General features: G+C 36.1%; 2 protein-coding genes across 7 annotated transcripts in view; one reads left to right on the plus strand and one right to left on the minus strand.

Annotated features, from left to right (window-relative positions):
* Nucleotides 1–11,539, minus strand: part of LOC137251938 (uncharacterized) — a 54,733-nt gene extending 43,194 nt beyond the window's left edge. For 2 of the 6 annotated variants that reach the window (XM_067786972.1, XM_067786973.1), the window contains exon 1: nt 5,220–5,607. In XM_067786972.1, coding sequence (XP_067643073.1) covers nt 5,220–5,296 — 77 coding nt within the window. In that variant the 5' untranslated portion in view covers nt 5,297–5,607. Of the gene's footprint in view, nt 1–5,219; nt 5,608–6,898; nt 7,141–11,426 lie in introns of those variants that run through there. The other 4 variants (XM_067786967.1, XM_067786966.1, XM_067786968.1 and 1 more) reach the window with 4 other exon arrangements.
* The window catches only part of Trmt112 (tRNA methyltransferase subunit 11-2), a 123,450-nt gene that overhangs the window by 51,821 nt on the left and 50,154 nt on the right, over nt 1–21,475 (plus strand). The window lies entirely within an intron of this gene.

Raw genomic sequence — 21,475 nt, forward strand, 5'->3', positions numbered from 1 at the left:
TCAACGGCCATAAGGTCCATTGGCCTTATTACCACTTTGAATTGCCATGAGTTTGATTGAAACTTTGCACACGTATCAAGGCTCGATGACAATGCATTAATGTGATGGTGTGGTGACATAAGGTCAACGGCCATAAGGTCAATTGGCCTTATTACCACTTTGAATGGCCATAAGTTTGATTAAAACTTTTCACACGTATCAAGGCTCGATGACAATGCATTAATGTGATGGTGTGGTGACATAAGGTCAACGGCCATAAGGTCAATTGGCCTTATTACCACTTTGAATGGCCATAAGTTTGATTGAAACTTTGGACACGTAGCAAGGCTCGATGGCAATGCAATAATGTGATGGTGGGGTCACATAAGGTTAACGGACATAAGGTCAATTGAACTTGTGACCACCCCAAATGGCCATAGATTTGAAACCTTGCACATAATGCGATAAACGCATTCCCTTATTAATGATAGTAGTGGGTGCATGGCACATCTACGACAGAGCATACTGGAGCCCTTTTTAACACGGTTTTATTAGCTTGGCCTGTGTCTATCTATGTATCTATGTATCCATGTATGTATGTGATGGAATCTGGAGTGGAGCCGAGAGCCCCGGTAATGCAGAGCTCCGAACTCCGTTGCACCTTTTGAAGTATTTTAAGATAGGTACTTTTAGATAGTGCAGGCCACCAGACCAAGGCACCATAAAGAAGAATCCGGCGCACAATGGCTGTGTAAATACAGTAAGTCACCTTAGGGGAGAATCCCCAGGAGGTGCCAATTGCCCTCTTGCAGGTGAACAGCTCTGCTGTTGCCTTCTTGGATCGCTCCACTATATGGTCACTCCATAATAGCTTCCTATCCAGAATGACTCCCAAATACTTGACTTGATCGGTAAACGCTAAGAACGTCCCCCCAATTCTTGGCGGTGTAAGATTTGGTACTTTGTACCTCCTCGTGAAGAAAAGAAGCTCGGTTTTATCTGGGTTGACTTCCAAACCTGTGGCGGGTTGTACTCCTGGAGCAGCTCCAGGATGTCAGCTGGGTCCATTGGTGTCACTGGATGCCAGGCTCTAGCCCTTGATCGTGAGGGGATATCACGCGCATCCACTACCTTGAGGCGCGCGCCCGGATATACCACCCCTATCATCGTGATGGCGGCCCTATAGAGGTTTACCAACCTGGCGTCGTCACAGGCAATTAGCTTGACATTGCCCTGGAACCACCCTGCATCGGTGTAAGATGGCGGTGGACCAGGGTTGTCTATTTAACCTTAACGGCCACCGTAGCGAGCGCGGCCTCGATCCACTTACACTGTTGTTTCGGGATCCTGCAATCTTCGCTGCTCTCGTCTATAATGCCAATGATTTGCCGACCCTTGGCAATTTCGGCGAAAGACCGCGTCCAGCCTCCCTGCGTTTTGCCCCTTTGGACCGCTGGCGTTTCGAGGTTTCATCACTCTCGACTAAAACTTTTAAAATTACTTGAACTAAAAAATTTAAAATAAATAATAGTTTAAAAAAAACTAAAAAAGCACGCTTTTATAGCAAACAGAACTAAAAAATAGAAAATAATTTTCAATTAAAAAGAGTATATAACAGTAGTAGAAGGTCAAACAATCGTTTATAGTTAATCACCTCAAAAAAAATTTTAAGTTATTAACAGAATAATTTAATTCATAGTAAAAAGCGTGGGGTGCTTTATATTGAATGTTACAATCATTCTATTGGCAACTATCTGAGAGGAAAGATATGAAATGTAGTCAAATGCACCCCACGCTTTTTACTCTGAATTAAATTATTCTGTTAATAACCTAAATTTTATTATAATTTTATTTTGAGGTGATTAACTATAAACGATTGTTTGACCTTCTACTACTGTTATATAAACCCCTTTTAATTGAAAATTATTTTCTATCTTTTAGTTCGGTTTGCTATAAAAGCGTGTTTTTTTAGTTTTTTTTAACTATTATTTATTTTTTTAGTAGTATCTGTATAAATAGTGTCCACCAACTAAATCAGTTCTGAATAAACGAAAAATGATACTGACGATGGCGCAACGCTGAGACCTGTTTGTCTCCAAAACAAATTTGATAAGAGATAACGGAAAATCGTTCCAATATAACTACATCGGTTCTCCATACCGTATAAACACATCTCCGGGCTATCCCTGTAGTTCGCCAACTTTTGAAATTAGTCTCGAAATGTTCTTGGGTCTCACTGTCCGGCCATTTATTGCAGAAACCCTAGAGAAGGGCGTAGGACTCCAGCTTTTTTGAAGAGCATTATATTTGTAATTCGCTGCTGCCATATCAATGTGCAAGGACATGACAACCGGATTGATAGATTTGATTACGCTGGAAAGCTAAAGTTATCAATATCTATAGAAAATTCGATTTAATCTATAACAATATAAAGAACCTCTATCATTATCGAACAACTTGTAAAAAAGAAGAAAATCAGATTGAGTGTTACCTTTCTTCAGCCACAAAATGAAATTCCTAGTTTTCGTCAAGACACTAAAATTCCAGTTCTAGCTTTCTTATGGCACGTCGATGTATATATAGCTATACCTAGTACTTTGTCAAACTAAAATTGTTTATGATACAAAACCAGAGTTCAGAAAAACTCCTCATTGATAAATGCAATATTAATCTTTTTCACTGCATTCACCAAAACTTATGATAAATTTATTTCAATTTATTTCATCAACTGTGAGTTGAGAAAATCAAATACTCTTCTGAAAACTCATTGAAATATTTAAACGTTTATCTCATCAACATTTTTCGTATACGCACGATTTCCTCAAAATAGAATTCATATTGAAAGAGCGTTTCGCTTATTCCAAGGTGAATTTAGTACCAGGTGGTGTTATCCCAACAGCTGATTGCTTCTTCTTGATTATTATCCATACCACACCTTGTACAACAATATGTAAGGTAATCGAAATCAATGAACTTTCTTTTGAATTGACATTCTTCTGCTCGTCGCATTGGTTGAATTCGCCTTTATACAAGACTAGTAGACGTATGTCAAGTCAAAGGGAAGTTTGCATTGGTTGCTAATAACTTTATCAAGACAATTTCTAAGCTACCAAGTAGGGCTGTGAACTGCAACCGGATTTTTCAACTATCCGGACAAACCGGATATCCGGATTCGTAAATGGAATATCCGGATATCCGCTGTTCGGATATCCGGATACGTAAACGGAAAATCCGGATGTCCGGATACTGGAATATAAAAGTTGAATATCTGCGTATCAGAATTGAACAAAGCAAACATCGAAAAATTATTCACAAAATATGTTTGTAGATTACTAAATTATTATTAAGAAAATAGTTGTAACATCATATTACATATGTATTTCTCAATACGGGCCTTTTTTGTATTCACTGTTAATAGATTTAAATGCCACACGAATTTATTGTTATTAATGTTATAAATAAACATATATGGTACATCAATTTGTTGCTTTCACTGGATATCCAAAAATATCGGTTATTAACCGGATCTTCAAAAATCCGGATATGCGGATAGTTTCACAAACGAGTATTAACCGGATAGCCATGCCGTCCGGATTTTATCCGTGTCAACGGATATCCGTATGGTATCCGGATATTCGAATATGCGTATCGTCCCAGCCCTACTACCAAGTAAACATTTTTTTTTGTAAACCTAACACCTTTAAATTTTTATCATAAAATAAAATTTGCATTGAATTCGATTAACTAACATTTTGTCGTACAATGCGTTGTATGGAAAATAATAAAAAAAAAACAAAAAAAAAAAACAAAAAAAAACAAAAAAAAAAAACAAAAAAAAACAAAAAAAAAAGCAAAAAAAAAACAAAAAAAAATAACAAAAAAAAACAATAAGCTGTTGCGATAACAACACCTGGTACTGAATTCGCCGTGGAGGCACACGTGAAGAGTAGATTGTTAAGAAAAAAAGGTATGACAAAGGTCCTAAATTGTTTAAACGATAAGTATTTTTTAAATCAGAAAACTCTAAATAAAAAATTCGCACATTTTGTAAATTTCTTTTTTTAATTTTTGAATTTTGCGAAAACGTTTTTGAGACTGGTTTGCATAGTTACAGAATTGATTAAAGTTGATAAACAAAAATATTGCCACTGCTATTTTTGTGTTAACGGCTGTACATATCTGATACCCACAAAAAATCTGCAAATTTAACTATAGGTAAGAAAATAACGCAAAATATATTGTGATTATTATTTTATCCGCACTGTGTATGCATGATGATTACAAGCAAAAAATATTCCAGGAACATATGAAGGAGTTGGCCGCCAAAATCCCAACGCCTTGGGGTTTTGAAGTACTTAATCCAGGCCTGGATGTTTGCATGTATGTCTATTCCATCATAAGTAGACATCATGTAGCTATATACATAAGTACATGCATTCATATCTATATACAAGCTTAATTAGTATATCGCGCCTTTGTTTGCTGCGTTTTCTAAATGTCTTTCTCTTTCAAAGGATTTGCATATCCTTGATACAGTTTCATACGCTTAGCTGGGGGATTTCGTTTTTTTTTTTTTTGTTTTTTTTTTTTTTTGCTTTATAAATACTCTTATCTACATACATATATTTTAATTTGTACGTATTTACATATGTAAGTGTGCACATGTAATATGAAGATGAGTCCTTATAATTGTCAGTTCAAGTGTCGACCTATTTTCTGAGGCCACAAGTTCCTTTAATAACACATTTTCTTTTTATATTTGTATGTTTTTTATATATCCTTTTTACATACTTTTGTAACATTTTAATATTTTTTATTTACTTTTTGTTTATTGTTTACATTTCCCACTTATTTCATTGCGTTAATTTGCATGGGCTAAGCGCCTAAAAGTATGTTAAAAAAATTTAATTGCAAAAGTTTTCATTAGGCCGCCACAGTTTTTTTATGGCAGCCATTTTGAAAATCTCAACGCGGATGCCAACTTAAATATGCAGCGGAATTCTTAGCGTGTCTGTGGTACATCGTCCCAACCGTCTGCTACATGCACGACTATGGAATTTTGTAAAATTTTGCACACCCAATTCGAAATGCAACGACAATGCAAATACATACAAACTAGAATGCCGTTAAACTATTCGTACCTAGACTTTGTTGAACAAACTATAAGTATTCAACACTAAAGATATCTGTATATATATGTATGTAGATATATATTTTGCAACTATAATAATTTCACATACCAATTTCCTGTTGCTTGATCATATTTACAATCCCAGCCGGGCGGCAATTTCTGATATTGTCCTTTCACGTCTGCCATTTTTTGATTAGAAATTATTTAATTTTATTTATTGCAATTTTTTCACTTGTCTGGTTATGAAATTAATGTTTTTTCTGGCGTCCTTGCTGTCTGCACAGCTAATCCCAAGTCGCCCGTTCTTTTATCCTGTGTAGGTATACTAAGTGGAGCCACAAAATGGAAAAATCCGTGGTGTGGTATGCGTTTTTGGGGGTTGCAAAATAACTAACATACATACACTAACACAAGCACTTGAGCGCTTGAGCGTGAAACTGTACAACCGTTTCTCACTTTTCCACTACTTTTCACTTTGAGTTGCGGTCACGTACTGACTTTCATAGAAACTTTTTCCTTTACTTGATGCTTGGCAGACACATTGTCCAGCTTTTTGTAGTTGAGTATGCATTAGTGATGCGAAAATTGAAGTAGTCGGATCTGTACATCAAGAAACCCCGAAGGGTACAGTTCATGGAAAAACTAAAATGCGGGTTCTGGGAAACCAAAGCCAGGTTGAATAGACAATACAAAGCGGGTCTAACAGAAACAAATATGGATTAACAGCACTGAAACTCGATTTCAAAGGATGTGACCAAAGGTTTTAGAAAGCCTAAGCAATGTCTTCAAACATCCTAAAGTATTTTAAGGCGGTCGATGAACGTGTAAAGGTGAATGCTAAAGGTTTCTTGTAGTATTTGTCCTTCATATAATGAAATACGATCTTCAGATTCAAATTAGTTGCGGTAACAACCGGAAAGTATGCTTTTGGCGCTTATACCTACAATACCTCCTTTCGGAGCTGCTATCTTCTGGGGCGAAAGAAACTGTTCGGTTATCTATAGGACTGCCATAGAATGAAATTTTATATGAAAAAGTGTTTTCAAGAGCCTCTTTGAACTAAAAGGAAGGTAAACGGGTTTGACCGTGAAAGAAGTCGTGCCAGTTACCAATTTGTAATACCAATAGAATTGGAATCGTTTTCCACCTGTACCTTCCAGCGGAGTGAGAGCCGCTTTCTTCCTCTGCTACCGTAGCCGGGTTCCGATAGGAATACTGTTTTGGCCGGAGCATCATCTTTCATTCGCATAGCATGGCCTAGCCAGCGCAGCCGCTGCATTTTAATTCGCTGGACGATGTTGATGTCTTCGTATAGCTCGTACAGCTCATCGTTAAATCTTCTTCGGAACTCGTCATCGCCAATGCGTAGAGGTTCATAAATCTTTCGAAGAACTTTTTTCTCGAATACCGTCAGAGTAGCCTTACCAGAAGTTGTCAGTGTCCACGCCTCTTCTCCATATATCAGGACGGGTACAAAAAGTGACTTGTAGAATATGTTTTTCGTTTGCAGTGAGAGGACTTTATTCTTAAACTGCCTACCTAGTCCAAAGTCGCATTTTGCCCAAAACCTATCGAAAAAACGATGGCGCGATATCGGTTAACTTTCGTCCATACAAATCGACCCACCCTTATACATACATATATATGTTGTCCTCTGCGGTAAATCGCGCCAAGTTATTACTATTATCAATTCACGAGTCCTGCTATCAAAACTGCGCTACTTGGAGTCAAGTGATACTTGCTTTATCAACTACATTTTTTTCAAATTAATTTTCGAATAATACATACCTATTTGTTTATATGCAAATTGTGATAACTACATAGATAACTGAAATTCTGCTTAAATAATCTTTCTCAGTACGCTTGAAATCGGATTCGACAAAGCCGGTTCTGAAAATACTCTCGCATGCACATTACTAATACGCACAGCATGTGTTGTTGGTTTTGGTGGAGCACAGGTTGTTCGAAATTCGAACTTCGAATATATGATGGGATGCGCAATAGGAACGCTGCCAAATGCCGCTAGTGGTTGAGACTTGAGTAAGCGGGTGGTATGCAATTTATATATTTATAAATATATACCGTAATGAACGCGAATGAGTGTATAAAAACAAATCGTGAATAATTTTCAATATACAACTTCGCGCTTTACTGCTTTACATATGAGTATGAACACATGATTTCCTTTTGTTTTGATTATATTTTCTCTGACAAAATACGTATAGAGTGTTTGGCCCTTCTTATATATTCGCATATCAGGTATTTTCGCGCGCTTATTGCCTGAGCTCCAAAATAAGAATATTTTATGTTTTTGTACACAAACACTTTTCTTTTACTTTAGTTTATTAAATAGAAATACGATTTTCAAAAAAGCTGCTAATCTAAAGTTTTGTAAAGGGGGTCGTATATCTGAAAATCTGTTAAAGAGGTCGTACTTAGCGAAATCACCGATTAAAGCCCCCATTACTGATACTTAGCATAGACTTGACTTGACTTGGCGTAAACTTGGCAACTTAGTCACGATTATACTCCACTTGGCGCATAAAATCTGGCATCATAATCAGCGTTGAAATTTATTTTTAAATAAATGTCAATTTGTATGACAAAATGTCAAAATGAAATGGAAACAAACAAATGGCATCTGAAAATGTAAACGTCACTTAGAACTTACATAGAAAATCAAAATTCAACAGACTTCTAAGTCAAGTTAAGTTTTGAGTAATCAGTAACATGCAATGTTCATTTAACAGAACTGTAAGTGACAGTTCGCAAGCCAAGTCAAGTCTATGCTAAGTATCAGTAATGGAGCCTTAAGTCTTATCTCAGCAGTTCGGGTAAGTCCGAAGAAACTGCAGTAAAGCATCAGAAAACGATTAGGGAAGGGTTCCAATATGACTCCAAAAAGGAGCCTTATATAGGTCAAACTTTCGGAAAGTATCACAAAAAATATTCCGATTGGACTCTAAAAAAGCTCCGAATTTAATATTAAAGGAGGTCTTTCTGAAATGAGTCAAAATTTATCGGTTTTGGTGTTGTTTCAGATAATTTTTATGAACCATTCCAGTCGGCCCGTGTATAATGTTTTTTTGTTTTTACTGATTTAAGGCACGGAGAACAACTAATTTATGAAGGAAAGACTTCGAAGTGGTCGGTTGGTAAGGGCATCATATAGGCTGAATATGTGCGAAGTTTATTGGATCCAATTGCAAACCCCCCACAAAAGAACATCTTCGAAAATACTACAAGTTTTTTTAAGAACACAATAGCTGTGTTTTTTTTACACGTATATACGTCTACGCTTGTGCGTAAAAAAACGCTTATCCTCACTTAGATAATGCTTAGGAGACAAATCTAGTGGCAACAGAAAATGTTGTACCGAAAAGCGGAGGCACAAACCTCTGTTGTCTGTTTCATGTCTGTGTATAACCTATAGCTGAATCGGTTGCGGTGAGTAGTGGAACACCATTTGTAGAGGTAATACATAGAATTAGTGTAGAGGTGAAACATAAGTAACGTTCCAATGACGCGTGAACCAGATACGGATAGAAATTTAATATACAAATGCAACAACAACGTTGTGATCCTGATATTCATCTGGTTAAATTTCTCATCCGTATAGCAGTTCTGTTCGTTTTGTTTTCTGTAGTAGATTTTTTGACAGCTAAACACTTTTGAGTTGGTAGCACTAAAATAAATATGTGTATTAGAGATATACGCCGCCGATAAACGCCGCCGCCGTTTTTTGACGTTTATCGCACGCCGCCGCCGAATGACAAAAATATCAGAAAGAAAGTCTTCGGAGCTACACCCAGAGCTTCTAGGAAAGTGACGTCGACGAAGGTATGAGTTCGAAGTCGCAGTCCTATAGCTTATGTGCTGGAATATTTTGTGAGGGTCAGGAGGCGTGGTAGCGACTGGTGGTTGGGATTGCTACTGTTCACTCATCGGGAATTGTAGCTCTTAAAAACAGCCGAAAAAACTGGAGGCTACCTGTGCCACGAGAGTCATAAGTATTAAAAGACCATTAATGGCAACCGTAAGTCCCCTTTGTGGGAAGGAGCCACAAATGATTTAAAGACATTTTGTTAGCGACGATTATTAGGAGTAAACGCCAGGTGAAACTACGCTTTGCACGATATATACAGACAAAAGTGTGACCATTTTATGTATTTCTATTTCTTTTCAGCAGACGCAGCAATTCCAAAGACCGGGGTTAGGTTCGAAGCCTCTCTGGAGTAAGTGAACGAGGGACAATCCCTCCGCAAGGAGCCAATCCTGAAAATGTTTGAACGATCTGCGAGATTTTGAGGCAAACCCCCGGATCTTTCCGAAATGGCTAAAACATTGATTTCCTTAAATACATACAAACAAAACCTTTCCTAAATATTCAGCCCAATTCTAAACCAAAATTCCGTGCGAGTTTTTTCCCTTCTCCCATTCCTCCTATTCTAAATAAAAATTCCTTGTGATTTTTTTCACTTCTCCCTTTCCTCCTATTCTGAACAATGTTCGAAAAAGCGGAAACCGGTTATGGGAGAAAAGTAGGTATTATGAATGTCAGGGAGAGGGAGATTTCTCTGCCATTTCATAGGAGTTTTTTCACTTGTTAAATTAAAGGGAATGCATCAAAATAGTTAAAAGAAATTGTTTCTTTTAAGAAAGAACACTTATTTGTACAAATTTGTGCTAAAATATGTATTTACACTCTACCACAATATTCTCACTGTTAATACAACAACAACTACAACCACAATATTCTTTATTTTAAGTCGAAAAATATATCATCAGCAACGGAAGAGCTCTTTGTATACTTGATGCAGCCATCCAGAAATTGCGCAAGGATTTTTTAAGAAGGCTTAAATAGATTTTGGCATATGGCGAAAGGCGAACTCAACTCGACTTGGCCGCCAGAAAATTGCTTTGCAAAATGAATGCAGGCAACTCCGGCGGATTTGTGCTATCCCGCCGGTCTTCTTATGTTCCGCTGTTGATGTTGCTGTGGCACCAATTCATTACTCATTTCAGTGAATACCAAATTAAATGCAATAAATACTGTGCATTGTTTATATTTTATTTCTTAATTTCCAACAAATTTGCAACAATAATTAAACTTTTCAATTTTGTAAACAAAATAAGAAATGTGCAACAAAATTTCAATTGACAAAACAGCTGACTTCGAAAATTCGAAATTCCTATTCCCCAATTATTGTTCTCCCTAGGAGAACAGAATTGGAGGAATTTTTCCGCGGGAATAAAAAAATCCGCGAGAACAAAATTCCGCGAGAATATTTAGAATTGGTCTGATTATTTTTTTAAATAGAAAAATTAAGCTTTTTAAAGTAAGAACACCGTCGTACGCCACCCACGCCACCGCCGCCGGTATATAATAGAGCCTACGCCGCCGCCGCCGATAAAGTGATCGGCGTAAACCTGTATTGTGTATACATAAAAGATTTTTCCATATTTAATAGCAAAAACACGGAAAGAGTAAACAACTTGAAGAAAATGTAAGGAAAATAAATAGTATGTTTACGTGTGAAATTATTTAAATGTTAATAAAATAAATTTCACTGTTAGGGTAAGGGAATGTGGACCACCACCATCAGCAAAACAGATGTTTTATATTAGTGCTGCCAGCTCTCATAAAGTTGATCCCAGATCGTTCCACTGAGATTTGATCGTGAGCCAGAGATACATATTTCAGCTGCATCTGAGTATAATGCGTATTGAAATTTATGTGTATTAATTTGCTGCGCAGCAATTTCAGAAGAGTAGATAAAGTTTAACGCTTAGCAGTCCATATAAAGATTAAGCGTAAACGTATATGGATGTAAAAAAAACGCAGCTAATATAGGCTCAACCAATTAACTCTGTTGCTCACACTTCCAACGCTGTTTGGGAATCTACCGAATATGTTCAAAATTAGCATCCTCATTTTCCAGTTTAACACTCTTTTCGTCACCATCTATGCCCATGTATGTGATTGAGAACCCTATATAATAAGACCTTTTAAATTGCTTGGTACTTATTCTGGAGCTCTGCTAATTGCAAATGACTCAGTTTCCCGGGGACTTATTTGAGAATACTGCAAAACTAGTAACCAAGTTTCTAGAATCCGCTAATCGCATCAAAAACTACCATATACTAGATAACTACTTGGAGGATCAAGGATTTTTAAGAGGATCAGCAGAATTCAGACGCATTCGTAAAAACGTAGTGCACTTCGTATTTTTAACTTAGTTCGGTTTTCTCATGTAATCTTCAAAATGCCGGATAACCAAAGATTCAATTCACAAAAAGATCAAACTTTCATTACGTGAGTTAATTTCAAAGCGTGAAACATGTATAAAAAAAATTAGCACTACCCAAATGTTCTTTCTTTTTTTTAGAATTTGTTGAATACGAAACTTTGAAACCGACCAATACAAACAATTACCATATAACTACTAAGCTTGCTTTGAAAAGTAAAAACGTGTTTAGCTTAAATAATGAATTCAATTAGGTTTTGTTTATGTATGTACAGTTACTCAAATGCTCTGCGCGTTATTTGCACAATTCTTTCTATACACTAATGCAAAGAATACTGATAAAAGAATCGGCACATTTTTAACGGAGTTTCCGATGAGTGAACGTTTTACTGAATTTTTCTGATGATGATTATTAAGAAAGCAATTTGATGCTTAGAGCTTAGGCCAGCTTCTCTTCCAACTTTTGTCGGTCTACTTTTTAAATTTTTCTTACAAATTAGCGACTCCGAACGGCATCTTGGAGGGAGATGAGTTTTGGCTAGGAAGATTTCATGGCAGAAATGCACTCTGGAGTGTTTGCTAAACCACAACCGAAGAGCAACCCCTCTAAGAAAAAAAAGTTTACTAAAGTATTGAATGTTATTTTTGGGGAAACAAAAACGAAATTACATTTCAGTAAAAGGATCAAAGAAAAAATGCAAAACTGAGAGCGTGCTAAGAGAGTGTCCCCAACAGTGTTGGGACTTCTACCACCAAAGTTTAGACCTACCCTAGAACATTTTTTTAGACCTACTCTAGAACATTTTTTTTTTTTATCACAAGATTACAGTTGACCGATTTTTTAATAGAAAGATAGCGTAATATATTTGGCTTAGAAATAGGTATGCCTTTACTGGAAGTTCGTTACGCCTCCAACAGATGTCCCTTCATCTATCTTCATAGCTTTTAACTGAACTAACCACTGAATTTTCCAATAACTCAATGCTGAATTTCTTATTCGGTTTTCATATTAACAAAGCAAGTTCTTAGCTAAAGTTCCAACCTCTCCAGTGCCTAGGAACATAGTTTAAAAATTTCATTTTTAGTGATAACCGAGCTGCAGATCTACAAAGATACTCCTTTCCATCATTTTAATTAACTATAAACTTGTCCCAGCTACAGTGAAGCCCAACACAGTAGGCTGCATCTAGTCTGAATCCAGGATCATATAGATTTTTTATTTATAGACTTATTTAAGTCAAATCTAATAACTAGTTCCAAATTATGGTAAGACACGCTTTTCGAAAGTGTTACAGAAGTAGCAAAGACGATGAGAAGGAATGAATTGGGCGCATAATCACAATAGGTCCTTTGATATTTAAGCTTGTTGCCACTTGTACCTTGACACTTGTATCTAGGAAACAAGTTGATAGGTTGCCTTGATTGAAATCATTTAAAATACAAATTAAGTCTCTCTCAAATCTAATATAATCATGAGAAGTTTGATCACTGGCACACGTGATGTAGTAAGCAATAAGCACTGCTACAATAAAAACAACAATATGCAGTAAGCCAGGGATTCAAAGGGTTGTGTAGCGCACTCCTTTCAAGGAGCTGCCAGCGCAATTTATAGCTTATCCAACCCAATTGCCAACCTCACTTACCCGTGGCGAATCATGTTTATTTAGCATATTCTTCATCAAACTAGGGGATGGGGGATATGGTCTAAAAGATTCCAAGTGGTCATATTAAATCGGTCTCGAGATGGTCGGGTTTGTGCCTTAATGGTGGTTTTTACCGAAACGTATCGGAACTATATCGGGCAAAGGACCATCAACATCGACAACACCCTACAAAGCCTTCAGGGAGTGTATTTATCGCCACAACAACAAGAGCAGGCAATTAGTCAGATCGGTGAAGTCAATATTACAAAATAGAGATGCCTTTGACAATACTCGCCCTTATAAATTAAAGTGTTGCTCCTTGACTAGTCTGCAATATTGATACTTTTCTAAAAAATACTACATGCATGCCTTTTTGAAATAAGGAAAATTACGCCTGCTTTTTGTCGACGCCAGTTGATTTCTTTTTGTAAATGCAATAAAGTCCACTGATATTATTTCAATTTTTTGCCATTAAATGCGAGGGCTCCTCAGAGGAAATGACAATATTTAAGTCAACGGAAGGAAATGATTGGATCTTTACATTGTCCACAGTTACGGTATATGGAAACAGACCGTTTACATGAATGAGATTACTGAAGAGTTAAGCAGAAAATGGTGAATAAAAATATATAGCGGCAGATTTTATAGCAACGATGTTTTAAAAAATCAGAACTTATAGATTTACCTTATGGCGAAAAAGAAGTTTTTTGCTTATAAGATCGATATATTAAAGAGTACTGGCCAACCTTGAAAAAGTGTAGAACAACATGATATAGTTCCAGCCTTATGATTAAATCCGACAGACATTGTTCCGTCCTACTCTATCCATCTACCTGCCTTCTCCATCCATCTCTATCCCACCCTCTGCTTCCTCTTATTTGCTCTCCCCTCTGATTCTTTCCAGTTTTCCTTAACCGACCAACTCAATTTCCCTATCCCTTTCATTATGCCTTACATCTTCTACTTTCTCCCCTACTCTTTCCTCATTTACTTTTATTTAAGTCTCCCTCTATTACTCTTAACCTTATCCTAATATTGTTCTTGCTCTTTCTGTTAACTCTTGTTCCTAATATTCCTCAAACTATTACCCATATTCTTATTTTTACTCTCAATTTGCTTTTACTTTTCCGACTTCCCTCCAATTTCCCCTAATTTTCCTGCTCTCTTTCCCGTTATAGATATATTGAGTTTGGCTTTTTCCGGCACATTTCATTACTAAAGTAGTAAAAAGAGTAGCAAATCAGTTTTCTCTGGCCACTACTTGAATTTTTTTAGTCGCCACTGTAATGGCATTATTTATTATTCTTACTATTTCTAGCGTGCAATAATTGAACATTTATTTTAAAATTATTTTGTTTCCAATTAATAAACATAAATGGCTTTGTGCAGTAAAGATGTCGATACCGACCTTTTTCGGCTCCCGAAAATCCTGGAAACTAGTTAACTACTAAAAAGAGTTCTTTAATAACTTTTTTAAACTAGGCTTTTAAATTCAAACCATGGCTTTAAATTTCTGGGCTCTCGATATACGAGGGAATAGTACAAGAAAAATTATACTGAGAGGCAACTGACGGTTAGGGGCCCCAAGCGATATCCCGTAGGTACAAACTACAGCTTGAGCTAAGCGTCTTTTGTGACTACGATGGCAACAACTACTAATTTTGTGTCGCTGGGTCATCTGGTCTCGTTTGTTCTGCCAGAGGGTGAGCCTAGTACAGACAAAATCAGTAAGAAGTCATTTGATAAAAAGTATATTTATTTTATGAGTGAATAAAGGCGAAACTTATAAATATAAGTAATAGATAACCCTCTCCTTTTTTCCCTTTAAACATGGACTATTCAGGACTATTTTGAGTATCATTTCGGGAAAACTTCAAAATCATTTCGAGACTGTTTCGGTGCAATTTTGGGGTAGTTGAAACATCCTTTCGCGTACATTTCGAGATTTTTTTAGGCATCGTTTCGGAATGATTTTAGGATATTTTCAAGACTACTTTGAAACCATTTCGGGACAGTTACCTACAAGATCACTTCAGGATCATTTCTATTTTTCAAGATAGTATTGAGATTATTTTACGATCCCGTAACTGTCCCGAAATCGTTTGAAGCCCCATTAATGTCCCGAAACAGCCTCGAAATGGTTTTGAAGTTTTCGCAAAATGATACCTAAAATAATCCTGCTTCTTAACGATAAGTCCATGTTTCATGTGAAAAATTATGAGGCCAGCCATTACTGCCGTTTTTACTGCACTTTTACGGATTTGTTTATAAGTTTCTCTTTTATTAAACGGTTTTATTTAGCTTGACTTGACAGGCTGGTTGGTTGGATGGCTGGCACGAATTTTGTAATTGAAATTTAAGTAACTTCCCGATAAGCTACAAGCTTGAAACTTGGAATATAGTTCAGAACCCGATGACAATGCAATAATAACAAAAAATTGCCGCTAGGTGGCGCAAGGATCGAGATATTCACAAAAATCGTATTTGTGGTCCGATTTGGTTCATATTTGGAACACATAATACATACGAGAATAGAAATCGACCTATGAAAAAACCGCCGTTAGGTGGCGCAAGGATCGAGATGTTCACAAAAATCGTATTTGTGATCCGATCTGGCTCATATTTGGAACACATAATACTTATAAGAAGAGAAAGCGACCTATGAAAAAATAGCCGCTAGGTGGCGCAAGGATCGAGATATTCACAAAAATCGTATTTGTGATCCGATTTGGCTCATATTTGGAACACATAATACATACAAGAATAGAAAGCGATCTATGAAAAAAAATTGCCGCGAGGTGGCGCAAAGATGGAGATATTCAAAAAAATCGTATTTGTGGGCCGATTTGGTCCATATTTGGAACACATAATACATGCATGAACGGAAAGCGACATATAAAAAAAATCTATGCTAGGTCGCGCAAGGATCGAGATATTCAAGAAAATCGTATTTGTAGTCTGATCTGGCTCATATTTGGAACACATAATACATATAAGAATAGAAAGCGACCTATGAAAAAATGGCCGCTAGGTGGCGCAAAGATGGAGATATTCAAAAAAATCATATTTGTGGCCGATTTGGTCCATATTTGGAACACATAATACATGCATGAGTGGAAAGCGACCTATGATGTCCGATTTGGCTCATATTTGGAACAAATATTACATACAGTGCGGTAGAAGTGACATCAAAATATTTTGGAGTTGGAGGAGGGACAAGCATACGTGGCGCAGAGTCGAGTAAAGTCTTTGGAAGGATTATGTATTGAGGACTTAGATTGTAACAAATTGTCAGATAAGAGTCCTTGTAATAATGAATCACTAAATGAACTAAATAGAATAAGAAATAATAGACAATTAAATAAAGACTAAAAACTTTAAAATAAAATAATTAAAAAAAAAATGTTTAGTTAAACGGTTTTCTTGAAAACAATACTTACATTAAGTAATAATAATACTAAAAGCTAGAAAATAATTAGGTAGGTCCTAGGTACTAGTCATCACACTCCTCATCAATCTAGGGCGTTGATCAGACAATTAAATAAAAGCGTTGGACGCGCCAAATTTCTATTGATTGTCATATATAAGACCAACTGAACTTTAATCAGGTTATGCTACGCCTCACATTTTTAGAAATTTCACGCGCCCAACGCTTTTATTTAATTGTCTGATCAACGCCCCAGATTGATGAGGAGTGTGATGACTAGTACCTAGGACGTACCTAATTATTTTATAGCTTTTAGAATTATTATTACTTCATGTAAGTATTGTTTTCCATAAAACCGGTTAACTAAAAAAATTGTTTTTAATTATTTTATTCGGTCTTAAAATAAATACAATTGTTATCGCCTGCCGTTCATATATTTGAACAAATTTTTGTATGATTTTTTTTTTCATTTTATCACTTTGCAGAACGTGACTTGCCCCCCTGGTCATGTGTTTTCACCCACAATGATCTCGAAGCGAGTAATTGAATAATTTAGACAAACGAAAATAGCAGCTAAATTTGCCTTTTTTAATTGACAAACAACAATCTTCCATTGTTTCATTATGTAAGATAAGAAAAAAATCTAACGAATCGATGTACATATCGTTCATTTACTTCAATAGTGTCATAACTAAAAAAACATGACTTTTGAGTTAATTACATATAAACGTACCTAATAACATGATCTATGTTGTATAAAAAAATCTTTATGATCCGTTAAAAACTTACCACGTGCTAAACAAATGAAAATATGCTTTTATATGCGCAACATATGGCAGTTAAAACCTTTGAATGGCTCTCCTAAAAAATTGTGGTTTTTGAGTTATGACACTATTGAAGAGAAAAGTAAATTTTTTAACTTAAAGCCCCGGCGTACCTCAATACATACATATACATATGTACATTCTGTATGTTCCAAGCAAAACCGCTTATCTGATGGGTTTTAGAGAATGTCAAAAATACATCTTAGGCCTTGCGTTACCTTAAGGCTTTTTTATTGAGAAACTAGACGATAGTTGCTCGGAAATATTAAATAAGTTATTAGTTCCCATACTCAAAATGCCTTCGAATCGACACCGGCTTTTGTTAGCTGATATTTATTTAAACCGTAGTTCTTTGAATTCTATGTAGTCCTCACTGACCGGCCAGTTCAACCTAACCTCTATAAATCCTACGTTCAAATATCGATTTGATGCTTAGAGGTTTATATCTTTTCACCAGGCCTGACAGTATTATTTTACCATTGTGAAGATTTCGGCGGTTTTGCAATAGGGTGATATGCGATTTTACAAAAACATTGATACCCTGCCGGTAATATAAAACAGTGCTGTACATTGAGAAGCTTGCTCGTTGTCGAAGAAAGATGATCATATGGAGTTTAATTAACAGTAAAATTTATTCAAGTAAAAACAAGAAAAAAGAAAAAAATAAGGTGTCCAAGTGCGGTTAAAACCGAGAGTAATATACACATATGTGTATCTTGGCAAATCAGTTTGATCAGATTGATTTCCGCCATATCTTTCCTTTCAGAGAGGATGTAAGAAAAGGAGAGTTTTAACGTTAGAGCGACTGAGATATAGAAAACAAAATAATAAGCACCTTAAACCTTATCACTTATCTCCGAAGAAATATAAAATTTCTTATAAAATAACACTTTTTTCATCAATGCATCCAGGTTTTTTAGAAAAACTACGACACTTTTCCTAAGATTTGGATCACTGATGGCTAACAGTCTGGAAGAATGTACTGGCTATATATTTTTTTGAAAAACAGTAAAACTTTAGTTATTTTTCATCCATATAACTTAAGTATTCTAACCTTATCAAATGTAATTAAGTCCTAGAGACACATAAATCGCGGTTTAAGCAACTATCAAGAAGTGGCGCTCCCTCTCGCGTTGAATGAGTCCATTCGACTCAGATCAATGATATTTGATATATGGTGCATATAGGTTGGCGTCCGAAGAATGTTGTTGGCCATTGCCCTCATTTTCCCCCTCCAATAAAACAGTGTTTTCAAATCGTTTTATTCTTAAATAGTTATAACTATGGTTGTATTTTACCTAGACCAAAGGTTCAATGGTTTTTTATGTATATTTGGATCATATAGATTGAGGTCTAGGTACTTTTGGAATTTGGGGAGTTTCTCGGGATCATGTCAAGGTGATTTTCAAAATAGTTTCGTGACTATTTATTCCATATCATTTCGATATCGTTTAGGGATCATTTAATCTATTTCAGTACAATATACGGACTATTTCAGGATAATTTCACAATAATTTCGGAGTTGTTTTGGTTATATTCCCAAACCATTTCGAGATTATTTCGGAAGTTGCTTCGGATGATTTACAGACTTTTTTTGGGATATTCACATGGATATTTCGGCATCGTTTCAAAACCCGACTTTTATTCGGGTATTTTGGAGATATATCGGGATAGTTTATCTAGTGTTTTCGGGCTAATTTCGGCATTGTTTCGAAGCAGGCTAAGGGTTGTTCTCACAATAAATTCAGAATATTTTCGGGGGCATTTCAATATCACTTCGGACTATCTCCGGATAATTTCGGAACTGTTGTCAGTATAGTTTCGGCACTATTTCTTTATAGATTCGTAATTTTTTTGGGGAATTGTAAAAAAATTGTTCGGTACAGTGATCAATTCGTTGGTTCTGTCGATTTTTATTTTGCTATCACCAATTTCTAACAATTGTTTTGAAAACTCATGAGCAGCTGGATCATTTTGTAGGTGAATACGCATATTAATGTTCAGTGTCAATTTTTGTACATATCTCCAAAGAACTGATGACTTCAAACAGGCATTTATTTCAACAGCAGGAGTTGATCGAGGAATGACAGGCAATGTTTGTCGAAAATCCCCTGACAGTAATATCAAAGCACCACCAAAAGCTGTTGATTACCACGTAAATCTTGCATTGTTCGATTAAATGCTTCTAGTAATTTTTTATTCGCCATTCTACACTCATCCCATAAAATAATTGACGTTAATCGCAGAACTTTTGTCATAGCAGAATTTCTTGAAATATTGCAAGTTGGAGTTTCAATCACCTGTATATTCAATGGCAATTTTAATGCAGAGTGTGTTGTCCGACCACCTTCTAATAATGTAGCAGCAATTCCCGAAGATGCAAGTGCCAATGCAATTTTCTGTTCCGATCGAATAGTCGCTAAAATCAGTGATATAACGAACGTTTTGCCTGTACCACCAGGTGCATACAAGAAATATAATCCACCTGCATTATTGGAAATGGCTTGCATGATTGTGTCATATACAAGTTTTTGCTAAATATTCATTTTGGTTATATTCGATTGTACAAATAAACGCAAATCATTAGAATTAAATTCCAGCTCACGTTGCAATTCACGATCAAACAGATCATGCATCTCACGATTTGGTGCGATCATACACAATTGTACTAATGTTTTATTTGCACTCGTAGACACATATCTTCAATTATTATTATTCGTTGTACATTTCCAAATGAATGAAATGAATAGGAATAATGTTTATATTTGTTCCATAATTCAAGTGGATTTGATGGAATACATGTTGATAATATAATGGCAAATAGCATTCGTATTTGTTGAGGATGAGCCGAAATAGATGCATCATGAAGTGTTGAATCCCAATGTGCATCATCCTACAACAAATGAAAATGTTGGCATGCTTCACGGTATGTTTGGCACAAATGACCGTTGACTGTTCTCAATTCTTGAAATAATTTTGGGACATTCACGTTAACTAATAACAATCTCAAATAAAAACACTCAACGTTGTTTGGATGTACTGTATATATTCTCCCAAATGCATCTGTTTGAAAAATGCCAGGGTTCCTTGTTTACGTCTTTGAAATTTTTTCGAAGACACATTCCATGTGTGATACTGAGGCACTTCAGAATATAACAAAGTTATCGCAAATGTATCAGTTTCGCATAAAAGCTGTTAACGTAGTTGCTGGTGGTGGTGCTGCTCTTTCCAATACATTTGTTTCATTAAAATAAACACGTTGGACATTCTCAAGATGTACAGCCAAGTGAACAACCGCAGGATGTCCTTCGTGCATTGGAAACGACATAATCCTCCAGGAAGCTTCATTGCTACTAGTATAGCTCCCCATTTGATACTGAGTAATTTCATCATTTGTATTATCACCAGCAACATATACAAATTGCCATATCGCTTCCTTTGTTTACATACTTACAAATATATTTAATGGATTTGACAGAATTACAATATTCCACATTTATATGAGCATTGAATATTTTCGATAATAATGGGCAATACGGAACCACCCAACGATTATCAACTTCAACTTCCTGGTTATGCATTCTAATGGTTGCTGTTTTGCCATTATCATTAGGTGATCTACGTCGATACAACGGACATCCGTCATTGTCCGTTATTGTGTCTGAAGTAAATTGCCTTGGGTATCGTTTCGAACACTTTACATCAATCATACATGGTGAATTCACATTTAGTTCACCGCACGGTCCATGTATCATGTTTTTAACGACAACTGAGGATCAGCAGTGTGATCAGGAATTTCGGCTGATATAAGGTTATCGATTTGAACCGGAGTTATTTTATGTACCAGCCAAATTAGTATATGTGCGTGCGGCAATCCCCTTTTCTGCCATTCGATGAAGTACATATATGGTAGCCATCGTCACCTTTCCAATGCAATATTGGGTGTTGTAATGCGTCGTAACTACGATGAAGTTCCGAAACACGTTGCAATTGCTCATTTCTGCGATGAAGTATAATATCACGGGATTGAAACTGATCACCAAGAATTACAATTGTAACCTCATCAATTTTCGGTGCATTGAATCGCCTTTCGTGCTCTCCAAAGGGTGTTCTATCAGCCCTTATTACGATTTTGTGATTATCAGATGGCATACGATCGAGAGCAATTTTGAACAATTGAACTAATGCGTTATGCTGATGGAAAAACCTTTGTAGCTCACAAA

The sequence above is a fragment of the Eurosta solidaginis genome, chromosome 5, assembly GCF_040869045.1.
Source record: "Eurosta solidaginis isolate ZX-2024a chromosome 5, ASM4086904v1, whole genome shotgun sequence".
Taxonomy (NCBI): domain Eukaryota; kingdom Metazoa; phylum Arthropoda; class Insecta; order Diptera; family Tephritidae; genus Eurosta; species Eurosta solidaginis.